We start from the raw sequence: 14,232 nt of genomic DNA, 5'->3' as shown, positions 1-14,232 counted from the left end.
TAATGTAAATGTTCTAATTTACTGTGTGTTTTCTTTAATTTTTCTTTTTTTAAATGCCATGAAATCAGTTTTTAAACAAGTACTAAAAATAGTCTGGGCCTTTTTCATTTTAAGTTGAAAAAAGTTTCTATGAGCTGAATTATTCTACGGCTTTATTTACATGTTCTTGCATCAAAGACAGTTGTCTGTCATATTGTTGAAGTATTGGCTTAGGGTTATGTTCCTTTGAAGAAAAATCATCTTTTAGAGGTAAATGACAATTTTTGTACTGCCAGAGAGCACCTGGTGCTGTTTCACCTGTTTCTGGTTAATCAGATGAAGAAGATTTGTTTTGCTTGGCAGTGTGAGGGGAGGATCTATAACACAATTTAGGAAAGGGTTCACACAGTATTTTTATAACTTAAGAACACATTTTAAGTGTTTTCATTGAACTTCCTTGATTACCTTCAGCTGCAGGTGATAAGACAATTTTAACTAGAGATTTTGTAATTAGCAGTATTGTTAGAGAAATAAATGGTAAGTGCTTACAAGAGATTACATCAATATTGTTACTGTAACCTGAATTGTGCAAGCGCTTGATCATGCCATTGCTGAAGCTGAGAAGGCTTTTTTATCCGGAGCACTCAGGCCTGTGCTGAAACCCCATCTAGAGCTTGTATGTTTGGGAAGAGATTTCTTTTTTAGTAAACTTGCTGTAGATGGAGAGTTGCCAACTGTGAAATAAGGTTTTATGGGTGGCAGAAAGGAGGCTTCGTTGTTTACATTTCCATTAAATGCCTGAATAAATAACTGTTCCAAGAGCAAGTGAGGTTCTGCGGGAATGGTTTGCGCTAGATCAAGTTTCCTCTTTAAGATCAATATGAGCAAGAGTACTTTTTCTATATTTGGATGGTTTAGGGCAGCAAATTTAAAAAAAGGACCTTAAAGGCAAGGTTTGCTTCTGATATACCTGCTTTTACTGATTTTATCTCTTGAAAGCCAGAAGAAAAGTCCTTACAAATGGTGAACACAATAGAGGGAAATAATCAGCAACAGTCATTTCAGTGGTCTGATTTAGTACTGTGATTGTTAGCCAAATGCTTGTGCTGATGAGACAAGAAAAAAGGCTATAGAAGTTGCTAATGCATTCAACTTACATGTATTTTAGTTGACCTGGGAAATTCTCTAAACAGGGGATGCACATTCCATTTCTGTTTTGATAAATCAGCATTTTCTCTTGAATTCTGACAATAATTTACACTTAAAAATCTTACTTGTCATAGCGAATTTTAAGATCACAGCTGTAAATCATGAAGCCAGCTGAGAACCTTCTTTGGAAAAGAATGGAGCCAGTGGACATGAAAGTAGGAAATTCAGGCAGGGAAGAAAGTTGCATGTGAACACGGTGTTGTGTTACAGATCGCACAGATTCCCATAGACATGGTAATACTCTAACAAGAGAAATACGAATTTTGGAGAATGAGAAGATGGAGGCTGGATGGAGGCCCAGAGGAGAACCTTGAATTGTACCATAGAATATTTCAGGGCTTCCTCTTCTTTCATCATTAGATATCAAGATTAATGGTTAGACTGGTAAAAACTAGAACCACTCAAGCATCAGATTTTGTCCAGAAAAGGCTACCTTAACATTCTGATCTCAGAACCCATAGTTGTGGTAGAGCAGCTTGGATCTTGAGTGAAATGCACGGGAAGGTTGTTGAAAGTGAAATACAGCTTTTTCTTAACCTTTTAATATGAAATGTTTGACCCCCACGCTACTGTCTCTTTGTACAGCTGTTTTTGTTAGAAGAGATGAGAGAGAGAAAGTATGATGGGTATGCCAGAGCCATCCAGAAGGCATGGAGGAAATACATGGCCAGGAAAAAATACGTACAGATGAGAGAAGAAGGTAAGTCATAACTTCTGATGACAGATACTTCACACACAATTCTAGGAGAGAGTGCCACGAGAGATTAAGGAAATACCTCCCTCTCTATAGAGCAAGCCATGACATTGCAGATGACTGTCTAGGAATGACTGCAAAATGTTAGACCCCTAAGATACCACTAAAGAGGTTGGATGCTCTGCATACATGAATTTCTTGGACTACCCAGTGTTTTGCTCTGACAACAAAGCCAGACTGAGTAGGACATTGATCAGAGATGTTCTGGTGAAGTGAAAAAGGAGAAGCTTCCCACAGTTATACAGGACTTAGGTGGTCTGTAGATGATACAGATTATTCCGAGGAGTGTAATGCTTAATTGAATACATGACCTGGATCACGTGAATGAACAACATTCTGAGTTTGTGAGAGCTAGTTTCAATTTCCAGCAGTGAGAAATTCTTTAGCTGCTGAAGTGCTCCTGATTCACCAGAATTGATGAGCTTGCTAATGGTGTATTTCATTAGGAATGGATTTAATAATTACATGGATCATTATATAGAAGATCAGTAATAGTGCTTCATTGTTTTTTCCATATTATAAACAATTTGGTTATGACTTCTTCCCGAAAAGTTCTGCTTGAAACAGTTGGCTGTTTGAGATCATGAATTTAGAAAATTCAGTAAATGCTATTAATCAATATCTCTTTTTGGTATTTAAGCATCAGATCTATTGCTGAACAAGAAAGAGAGAAGACGGAACAGCATTAACAGGAATTTTGTGGGCGATTACATAGGCATGGAGGACCATCCAGAGCTACGCCAGTTTGTAGGCAAACGAGAGAAGATTGATTTTGCAGACACTGTAACAAAATATGACAGACGGTTTAAGGTAGGTTTAAGAGCAGCATCCACTAATGATTAGTTCATTAGGGAGTTGCAGATAGCACTACCATCCTTTAATGGAAACTCCATCATGTTAGTGTCATACCATCTAGGATTCCAGCTTGAAAAAATGGAATCCAGTGGAATACATGGAAGCGGCTACACCCTTGTGATTGGAACATTGCCATTGTTAAACCTGTTGCCCCAGGATGAAGGCTTTATGGGACTTGCTGGACAGAAAGCTACATTAGTTAGGAAATAGGGAACAAAGCTACTGTCCTGTGCAGTCTGACTCTGAGGTTGCGTGGTTAATCCCATCAGTATTACTAATTTTTTTCCACTTCAACCAAATACTACCAGTATTGCCCAAATCACAGTACATTGTGTATCTTTGGAACAGCATCGCATTAGCGCATTGATCTCCCCATGCTATGTATTTTCAAACGATTTTGTGTTTCAGAGTGTGAAGCGAGATCTTGTCCTCACTCCAAAATGCATATACCTGATTGGGCGTGAGAAGATAAAGCAGGGTCCAGAGAAAGGCCAAGTGAAGGAAGTCTTAAAGCGAAGGATGGAGGTGGAGAGAATTCTTTCTGTTTCTCTAAGGTCAGTACCTTGAAAATGGCTTTCCATTGACACAGAAATCTGTGTAGGATGGGAGAAATAAGTTGGTTGATGGAGTGTGGATTTCTTAAGCTGTATTAATTGAATATTGCAAACAAAGCTGAAGCTTGATTTTTTTTATTTTTTTTTTTTCCAATCCCAGCCCTACTAAGTGTGCTATAGCAATAGATGTTCATAGCCAGCCACACAAACACTGTCTGACGAGTTGTTAAAATGTTTCACTTACACTGGTCTCACCAGTCTGGTGCATCCCCAAAACTTATTTTGTGATGCATATGTTCACCGTGTACAAGCACATTGTATTAAGTTATGGCTCAAGCTTGTATCCCAGAAATAATTCTTACTTACAGAAGTTCATCTTGTACATGTCCACTGCTTCCTAAAGGGGTGTTATCTCACTGGTGAGCTACTAATTTTTTCTAGTTGGATTTCCCATCACTTCTGTTGACTGAATGGTGTCCACACAGGGCAGATAAACCCAGTTAGGTGAGCAAAACCAGAAAGAAACTGCCTGTAAGACCAGTGTATTCTTGCCTATATCATTTCATCCTTTTGAAGATCAGAGAACAAAGCCTCTGGATACCTCTGCGTTTGTTACTGCAGTTTATCAGAGCTGGTAGCTGAATGTCATTTAATACGAAATGATCCAGATCCATGGCAAGAAATGTGCTTTAAATATTGCAATAAATAACTACAAGTCCATAATTGAGTGTATTGATAGCTACTGCGGAGGTTTTTTTAGTATATGCTTATAAAATGTTCCCATTAGCATAGCCAGAAATCTTGTCACTGACATTATCCAATACTTCAAAACAGCAGATTTCATTTTTGCAGAAGGCTTCACAGCCATTTCAAGATTAGGGGAACATCTGTAAAATGTGTCTGCTCACCGTACCATTTTCAAGACCTGTTGTTTATTTATCATACATCTTTATAAGGAAAGCTGCAACAAAATGGGAGCAGAACCTGTCTTTGTAGTGCTCAGTCTGGACTGTGTGCTGTGCAAACCCTGAACAGATTGCAGCCAGATGCTTGAGTTGGGCCTGTAGCATTCCAAAGGCATAGTCACATTGAGTCAGCTAAAAGAACGGCTGCCTGCCAAGTTAGTGAAAGCTGTTACACTCCTCTCACATGTCAATAGCAGTTCCACAGAACCTTCAGAAGCAAAAGCAAATATGTTTTGTTCACAGTAAATACGTATGTTATATTATGTCCAATAATGTTTTGAATCTAGTTTATTAATTTTATTTTGTTGTAAAAAAAACCTGGTTTTGCATATGCTGAAAGCAAGCTATCAAACTGTCCAGGTATTACTCCAAAACCAAACCCTTACAAATCTATGGAGGCAAGCAGGCTTTTCCCTATTACTGTGTTAGTATGGTCTGAGTTCAAAATGAGTCTAATTAAGGGATCTCTTAACTCTGCATTTAAGTGATGTAGTAGTAATACAATGGTGTGGCTGCAGAGGCTGTAAAAGTTACTACTTTTCTCAAATCTGAGATGATCTTGTCTCAGTGACAAGAGTTAACGCTTGTAATATTTAACACTCTACATTTAATAAAACTAGAGTGAAACCTTTATTTAGTATGTATATTATCTACTATGTACTTGGAGGGGGGAGGGGGCAGACCCAAACCAACCAACCAGTTTTTCATGGAATTTTTAGCTAAATGGAGTTTTAGCTAAATCAATACAAAATGAAATATATTTTAAATGGGAGAGAGAAGATAACTGGATTCTTGCACTGCTATCTATCTGAATAGTTTGTCTAGAAACCATGCATGAATTATTGACACAAGCTTGTATCCATACGCTCAGGGACAAAGGCAGAGTAATTAGCACTAGTGACATTCATTAGCAGCAGTTAACACTTCCTAATAATTTAAATTACTAAAGAGGCTGCAATTCAAAGTGCAGATGCCCAATTTGGAATTTATTTCAAGAGCTGAGAATGACAATCCATACTCATGGAAATGTTCTTGCACTTTTAGTAAGAACAAATGACTGAGCTTTATAATTCACCTGATAAGGATTGACACAGGACATCCTAACAGTATTGTGAAGTCAGACTCTTACCAAATCAGAAAAAAAAATACCACTGACTGGATAATACTTGCTGCAGGTCTTGGGCTTTTCTTACAAACCTCATAGAAGCCTTGCTGAGCCTCTAGCTTGCTTGAGGATAGGAAAGGAGGTCATGCTTTTATTCTTCATAGTTCTCTTACTGCTCTTTTGAATACCAATTAGGTATGTTTGTAGTTTCGTACACCCGTTTCCAAACTATGGGGAAGATTTCAGGGCTTGAAAGGATATTGTAAAGTACACAAGTGGTAGGTAGAGTCAGCCTTTACCTAATGTCTCAAGTCTCTTACGTGATAGTCAAGAGCACCTCTACCTCTTGACACACTATGAAGCTATTTTTAATTCTGCATAAAAAGGTACTCACAGTCAGTAGCCTTCAGTAACCAAATGAGAAGTTGGAGTCAGAAAGAAAGACCTGCTTCCCCCTGTCAGATTTATAGAGTCAGCAATCGGGCAAACCACCTGGGAGAGCAAAAGGGATGAGCATGCTTGAAGTGGAAATCTGTGACTGCTGGGTAATTAGGAACAGAAAACAGTAATGAAGGCAAATAGACCTAATAACATAGGGGTTGGGTTTAGGCTTTTTTTCCTGAGCTGTATGTTGAGTCAATTAATTTATTTGGAGTTACTCTGAAACATTGAAGCTAATACATACATATATAGATTTAGGTGAGATATTAGCACCTTCTTTGTGTGATAGTGTTGTTCTGCAAACTATAGTAAGAAGCTGGCTTTTAGAGACAGGTGTGTAACTTGGACTTGCCCTTCACCTGGCTACCACAGCCTTAACTCATAATGAATGTCAGCTCTAAATCCAGTAGGATGGGAAAGGTCCATTTCTTCAGAAAGAGATGCAGATTGAGAGTGCCTTTTTTGCTTACTAGGTGATATTTATTGAAATAAATTACTATTATAAAACAGTATTTTCTGGTATTAGTAATAGCAGCAGAAGATTGGCCAACAATGACAAAAGAGCAGAGAAGCTTTGGCTTCAGACTCTCTGCTGTAGAATAAACAACCATGAAATGGAGTCACCCATGTTTTGCCAGGAATATTTAACAGTGTTTAACTTAACACTCCTTTCTTCAATGATTATACTCCATTTTGTGATTGATAATTGTCTTGTGATAAGGCTAGGCAATTCTCAGCTCTCCATATCTGTCAAGAGTCTTGTGCTGTCTCTTCTTCCAGACACATTTTCCTACACTAGATTGCTCTCAGGTGGCTGCATGGGAACATGGATGAGGCATTAAGAAGTAAGGGAGGCAGAAAATTAATCTACTAGGAAAGGGAATGGATTCTAGCATTAAGAAAGGAACAGAAATATGCACGGATTTTTAACTAGTTTCAAAATACAGTTGGTTTACTGTGGGATTGGCAAATCGAACCAGAGCATCCTGTGGTTGCTTATATGCTATTCAAGTCAGGAAGTAAGGGGGGGAACCCATGGCCTCCATTTTCAGGTCTTACAGTTTTCTTTGGAAAGCTTTGTTTATCCTTCTTTGTGGAAAGGATGCAGAAGCAGACGGGCTCCAGTGTAGTTATAGCTAGGAAGTATGCCAACATGCTACTCAAAGGAAGAGCGATACACATACAAAAAACTTAGAAGCATGCTGGAACAATAGTAATCCTGGCTAGGACACAGCAGAACTCTTTTTTAGTGTGGGGACTCCGGGAGGTCAGAAACCAGCCTTGCCAAATTACTGATGTGGATATAGTTCTGTGGTTTCACATCTTCAGCAGGTGTAAATAGTGGTTGGTCCAAAGGTGGCATTGGAACCGAGTGTGTGGTTTGTACACTGTGTTAAACCAGTCCAAACTAAAGCTAACAAAAAGTTGGAAGCTTTCATTCCAAATTTGCTTGCTTTGGGTTTCAGCCTTACTCCAGTAATCTTCAAGTTTCTAATTCACCTCTAAGCACGAGTTTTGCCATTATTGAAGAGATAGACTTTAATTGTAATCTTAATGGCACATGGTTCTTTTGCTATGTTATTACTATAAAATGACTGAGTAATATTCCTATCTCTCAGAAACCACCTGGAAAAAAAACAACAAACTTGGTCTCAGAAAGCAAGACTGCAGTTAATGCTGCTTGGACTTTCATGTGTTTTTAAATGTTAACCATGGGTACTCTGCAAATATCATTATAATGCTAACTGTATTTGCTGATGAAATTTTAATGTGAATGTTACATGCTCTGATTTCTTTTCAGCACAATGCAGGATGACATTTTCATCCTCCATGAACAGGAATATGATAGTTTGCTTGAATCGGTCTTCAAAACTGAGTTTTTAAGCCTCTTATCAAAACGATATGAAGAAAAAACACAAAGAGATCTACCTCTGAAATTTAGCAATACGTGAGTTATGCTTTTTCAATGGGCTTTTAATAATAGTCTTTGTTCTGTCTGCCAATATAAGTAAATGCTAGATTTTGGGCTCCTGACACTGCTTTAAGATAATAAGAGGCAGCACAGTGTAAAAATCTGTATGTGCAAAGAGACCAGACTATGCTTAGCTCATCCAAGTAATAGGTTAGCATTGTACCTGGGTCATCTCCCACTTTTCACTATTTTTGTGCATAGAAGAAGTGCTTTTGTTCTGCTGAACACAGCGTCTAGGCTCAAGGGTCTTCATCTTTGTGCTACAGAGCACCTGTGTGCCAGCAGAGCTGTCACCACACAGTAAGGGCCAAGCCATTCACTGCACAATTAATGTGCAACCATACTGCAAGATCTCCATCTCTGTGCTGGCTGCTGTTTCCTATCATGAGAAGGGAGCATCCTCTTCCAAGTCCTTAACCTTGACTTAGGAGTGGAAACAATGAGTTTGAAAGACAGTTTCTGGAGACATACTGTAACAATGTGAAATGCTGGTATTTCTTGCAGGGACCAAGGACTGCAGGGTGACAGTAATTCTAAAGGAGTTCATTAAGTAAATTATATTGGGAACATTTTTTAGAAACAAGCCTGTAAGTCTACACAATGTTTGAGCATTTTAGCTGTAAGGACATGCTGGAAACTATTCCAACAAATATGTGCTTTTGTTAATACTCTTACCTGTTAAGTAGATTAGCAACAGCAGGCCTTGAATTTGTATGTTTATTTGATTTGAAAAAGTGGAAGAATTAGAAAAGTTAACAGGAGGTTATTTTAATTTGGAAAGGATGTAGGAAGACAACTGAAGTGTGAAACATGGCTGTAGTGTGTACTCCTGTATGCTGGGAACCCAAGGGCAGTATCAGGAGTAAAAGTTTTGTTCAAATGCTCACTGTACACTCTGACCTCACTGGGGCATCTTAAGCTTCCTTGGAGTAGCTCTAGCAGGGAAGTTAAAACATCAATTAACAAGAACATTTTAAAAAGCGTGAAAGAGATGTAATCAAGCAGTTTGTCACCTGAATCATTTGGGGAATGTAGATTCTTAGTCCAAGCATTTTGTATTTCTAAGTTACCTGCTGCCAAGTGATACTGTCCTGATTTGTCATAAGTACTTTCTGGCTTTTTATTCACGTGTTCATGTGTTTATATTTATTAGACTTGAAGTGAAGCTGAAAAAGGAGAGTTGGGGGCCCTGGAGCAGTGGTGGTTCTCGACAAGTCCAATTTATGCAAGGCCAAGGAGATATAGCTATTCTCAAGCCAAGTAATAAGGTGCTGCAGATCAGCATTGGACCAGGGTTACCAAAGAATTCCCGTAAGTATGAATTTCCTTTAGGCATTAGCAAATGACTCAGAAATATAGAGTGGCCGATTCTTTCCTTGCTTGCCTCTAGCCTCAGCATGTTCTTTATTATTTCTCTGTAACATTTAAATGAAGATCCAAGTTACAGATCCTAACGGTCATGATGGAATTTTGTTGCTTTCACTATATACCGACTGTTTCTGAAATGTCTGCAATTGTTTGTTCTGTGGCAAAAGAAATGAGGGCATTTAATTGTGTGACATAGTACAAATGGCACACAATTAGCCAAGTATTTTGGGGAGGAGTCTGACTGATGAGATCCTGCAGTTCCTGCAATCTAGCTGATGAAGAAAGGTCTGCATCAGGACAGAGCAAGCTGTGATAGGAGGAAAGGTAGCATCTGTACACCACTAGAGATTGAGCTGCAACTACACCAGCCTCTGGAGTTAAGCGTCCTGCCTTTTTCTCATACTAATTGCTGATCAGAAACAGTATAGTCCAAAGTACTCCTCTGCCAGATACCCATGGTTTATAAACAAGTTCATAAAGCTAACAGTCTTTTGCACCTCATTTACTGCAGTCTTGAGATAGCTTTACTTTATATTCTGTGGCTGAACTGGATCACAAGAGGGAGAGTATGCCCAGGTCATCTTTTTTGCACCTAACGCTGTAGAACAACCCGGCCAGTGCTGCATGTTTTAGATTCGTTGTTGCTGAAGATCAGCACTTTCTGATCAGAGTAGGGGTCAGGCAGCCAGAAGGACTTAGCCTTAGATAATTAAATGATTGGGTTTTCTTTTTTAGGTCCTACCAGACGGAACCTTACCCAAAGTAGAGGGTATTCCAGCAGGTCTCAAAGTCAGACTTACCCTATGAGAGCTGCACCACCTCCTCCTGGTAAGTCCTCTTAGCCTCAGGCAAAAACAGAATTCAAGTTTTCACTTTACTCTTGTCATCTGGCAATTTTTTTTACATGTCAGGTCCTAGTAAAGGTTTAAAATCGTCTTTAAAAGATCCTGTCAGCAATACTTAAGTTGTAGGCATTGTTTGAGCATCGTATTGTTTGAGTCAGCAGACAAACTGCTATTCCACCAGAGATGTCCTGGTTGTCGTGGATGCTGGCATTTTCAGCCACTTAATGGAATTTAAACCTTACCCCTTAGCCTTCTCCACTTTCAAGGGTAAAAAATAAACACTTATCAAGTCATAGATAGTGCTTTGCAGTGAAACTGCTTTTAGTGCCAGTAAACAATAGAATGTGGTTTATGCTCAGTTGTCCCACCCTGATACATAATTTTTGTGTATGCTAAAGGCTGAGATGCAGTATCAGCTGTGCCAGTGAGCAGCATGGCTTTTTCTGCATGGGATTGATGTCATTAGGGTGTTTCACTTCTGCTCTTGAGAGATATGATTAATTTAGCCTGTGAAGTCAAGGGATAACAATATTCCATTGACAAAACATTCCCCAAGTGGTTTTAGTTTTTTTTGTTTACTTATGCTCCCAGAATACTTTGAGTCAGCTGCTATTTACTGAGAAGCACAATGCTAATGGTGTGAGCTGGGTGTGCAGCCAGTCTCGGTCACCAAATTAACTAGACAGTTCCCAATCCTCACAGCTGTAAGAGTCCAAACTAAGGACTTGCATGGTCTACAACAACTGCTTGTAGTAAAGTGGGAAATTACTGTAGTTGAGAGTTAACCTCTCTGTGAACACAGTCAATATTCACACGGGGTGAGTTAGAGCAAAGAAGGTCTGTTCTAATACTTTCAGCATTTCTATAGTTAGATGAAAAAGCCAAACATTAGTTGAAGAAGCCTTGTGCCTGCAGACACTGCTCAGACTTGCCTTGTGTAGGTTCAGATGTAAATTTACACACATGTCCAAGGCACCAGTGGCTACCCATTCCTGCAGTATGGCCTTTTGTAATCAAACATCTCCCAGTGCTTATGACAGGTCCTTACCAGACATCCTCTCGCTTGTAACATCCAAGGCACACATCTCTAACTTGAGCACAAGTCCATGAAGACTTGAAACAAATAGATTGCCAGCAGACTGCAAACTATGTCTAAATCAACATTGTTTTGAAGTACCTCTATAGCTGGGTCTCGCTGACAGCCAAATCTGACAGCTGAGCCATCAACACAAGATTACTGAGTTATAGTTTGGAGTGGATGTGTTCACACTTTATTTACTTCTAGGTCAGCAGCAAAATGGAGTAATAAATCCCCCACAGTTTGTAGCACTTCCCCATGCCCCAGGAAACCAGCGGGCCAATCAGAAAAACCTGTATACAAATATGACACGTCCAGCTTTACCACGGCAACTGTCAGGAGGATCAGGCAAGATTTCGCAGCAACCAGAAAGCCTGGATTTCTTGAAAGTACCTGACCAAGGAGCAGCCGGGTAAGATTTTACATTAAACCTGAGGAAAAGGTGTTGATTTTTGTAAATAGCTTTACACACACAAACTGACTTAAATCTGACTTGCACTGTGTACAGAGATGACCAGATTGTGCTACTGAGCTGTACTCTAAGGTCTCATCATCTTCCATAGGATTTAAAAACACATACTCCTCATAAGCCTTTAGGAATGAAGGTGAACCAGTTTTTTTGCCTGTTACCAATCTGCCTGGTAACTTTTACTTAAGGGTATTAGGACACTTAGCAGAGTTTGACTAGGCCTTCTTCTCCTCTGGTTTGCAGATCATGAACAGCAGATTTCTGGCAGTCTCATGCCCAGAAATGCTGGCTAATAGTATTTTTGTTCCACCTTTGACTCTAGACTTATATTCCCAAATTGTACTTTCTTTTAAGGAGGAAGGCTTGGCATGACAGTCAAGACTTAGCATCATTTGGACTTCTAAGCTGCAGCCTTCCAGAATATGTTCCCAAGACAATCCTACAAGTTTTACGGGGAGTAGGTCTTATTAGGTCACTAGGCATTCTGCAGTAGTCAAAAGTATCAAAACCACCAGATTTGTAGCAGAAAGACAGAACCAATAAATCAGGGACTTAGTAGAGGGAAGCAGAACAAGTTGTTGTCAACTCTGGAAACAGCTGCTCCGGGTCTTGGAGCAGGCAAAACCTCTGATTTGTGGAAATCAAAAGACAGAAGTCTTCTGTCAAGTATTTATGGGACCTTAGTGGTCCAGAATGTTAAAGGCCTTACAAAATTTTAAACTTTCCAATGACTGAACTGATTTTGGCTTCAGTTTAGCCTTTTTATTCCTCTCTTGTAGAACATTAGTGGAGCTTTACTGCAGTGGGAATTTGAGCACCACTTAATCAAAGAATTCTGTCAATTCAACAATTCTAGCACAAAAAGAGAAATAATCTGGTTTTGAATAAGTAGTTTGTGTTTCTGGTTGTTATTTAATTCTGATGTAAGCAAGTCCCAGAGCATATTAAATCAACAAGGAAGGTTCTGTTAGAGAATAAAAATTCAGGTGTTACAACTTCGCATAGTAATGGTTAGTGCAGACACAATTCTATGCTCTGCAGCTCAGGTAAACACACATGATAAACACCTCCAACAAAACACTGTATTAAATGACATCTTCACTGCCTGCCACAGTTTTCACTGATGATTTGTAGAAGTTGAGCTTTTCTATAGGAAGCTGTAAGTAAAGCAAGAGACTATGTAGTAACATAGCACAAAGTTACTTACTCTGAGAAGAGGATGTTGAGGAGTTGAGGGTTGCTTGTTTTGTTCTTTTGGTTTGTTGTGGCTTGAGTTTTTTTTTTTTCCTTTCAAAGCAAGCCAAAGCTGTAGGAGACACACAGTAACAATATGGATGCTAAAAGTAAGGGAACACCTAAAAAGGGCCTAGCAAAGTTATTCTGTAGACTGTAGCATTCCAATTGGTGAATTGCTATCTGTCCAGTACACCCTGCGAGTTCATTGAATTGTGGTTCCTACCTGCAGTGTAAAATAGCATTTTGGTCAGAAATGGTGGAAAGTGCCTGCTCTGAGAGGCGTGGAGTGCAGCCCCGTGAGGGTGACTTTAGGTAACTGTTCGGTTTTACATTTGTAAAAGCGGTGGACTGGTGTAGGAATTGGAGTATTTTGATTTAGCATATTCCATGCTTTGTTAGTGCCAGTAAGCCCATGTTCTGAGCACAGTCAGAAGAGCAGCTTGTAATCACCGTAACGGACACAACCCGGTTATTGGCCCTACCAGTGCTGACGGTGACAGGAGCCTGTGTCGATGCCTGTCCCCAAGAGCTGGTTCAGGCACGCTCCAGCACTCGTCGGTGGTGTCGCGGCGCAGACCAACCGGCAGCGCGCGCCCCCTGCTGTCGGGACAGTGGCACCGCCGCAGGTCAGGCTTGGCTTTGGCTGACACGGCCAGGACAAGCTGTGTGTTCCTTTCCATCACCTTCTCGCTGCCCACAGACTGCTGTTACCCTTGGCCAGCATAAGCATTAGGGACCTGGCTGGAACACACAGTAATCTAGCCAAGTAAGCATATCCTTCGACAAAAAGATCAACTTCCAAAACCAGGTGAGACCAGAGTCAGGCTCACAAACAAACGGAGGTGGCAGGTAAGCCCAAAACCAGAGGGGTTCTGCCTGTCCTTCCTTCCAGTTAAGTACCAGTCCCAGCACTCAGATTTCTCCAACACATTCACCACTAAGAAAAACACATCCTAGGGGAGTTTCACAGCAGCAACAGACCAAAAAGAATTAGTTGTACAAAACAGAGTTGCATTATGAGCTCCTTTCTTACTGTACCCAAAAGAACCATCATTACTAACTACATCCAGCGGTGTGGTTCAGGTAAGTGAAATGAGTAGTTCAGGGGCTGCTTGATGAATGACCAAAGGTAATAGCAAGACCAGTGTTAAATACAGTCTGTAGAGGCATGGCTGAACAGAATTGGAGGGCAAGGTTCACTCTATTACTGATATCATGGATGAAGCATACAAAGGGAAAATTGAGCTAGAACTGATTGATACAGAGCCCAAAGGCACATAGAGTGAATGAGAGCCCTCACTAAGTCACAAGCAGCAGAGCGGAGCCTCAGTGCATCTGCGTCCAAACTGGGGGAGGGAGGTGTGGTGCTGCTAAGGATGCAGTGGTACTATGACAGCTTTAA

The 14,232-nt window shown here is 40.0% G+C and overlaps 1 protein-coding gene across 6 annotated transcripts in view; it reads left to right on the top strand.

Moving 5' to 3' along the window:
* MYO1E (myosin IE) overlaps nt 1-14,232 on the top strand; it is a 192,009-nt gene that overhangs the window by 174,948 nt on the left and 2,829 nt on the right. For all 6 annotated transcript variants that reach the window (XM_061447082.1, XM_061447079.1, XM_061447080.1 and 3 more), the window contains 7 exons: nt 1,774-1,888; nt 2,583-2,752; nt 3,206-3,351; nt 7,664-7,810; nt 8,988-9,145; nt 9,938-10,030; nt 11,333-11,537. In XM_061447082.1, the coding sequence (XP_061303066.1) occupies nt 1,774-1,888; nt 2,583-2,752; nt 3,206-3,351; nt 7,664-7,810; nt 8,988-9,145; nt 9,938-10,030; nt 11,333-11,537 (1,034 nt within the window). The remainder of the gene's footprint in view (nt 1-1,773; nt 1,889-2,582; nt 2,753-3,205; nt 3,352-7,663; nt 7,811-8,987; nt 9,146-9,937; nt 10,031-11,332; nt 11,538-14,232) is intronic.

Source organism: Pezoporus flaviventris, unplaced genomic scaffold (assembly GCF_033815535.1).
Source record: "Pezoporus flaviventris isolate CSIRO_AGI_PZ_B2104156 unplaced genomic scaffold, CSIRO_AGI_Pfla_v1 ptg000006l, whole genome shotgun sequence".
Taxonomy (NCBI): domain Eukaryota; kingdom Metazoa; phylum Chordata; class Aves; order Psittaciformes; family Psittacidae; genus Pezoporus; species Pezoporus flaviventris.
This window is presented reverse-complemented; position numbering and strand designations above follow the sequence as displayed.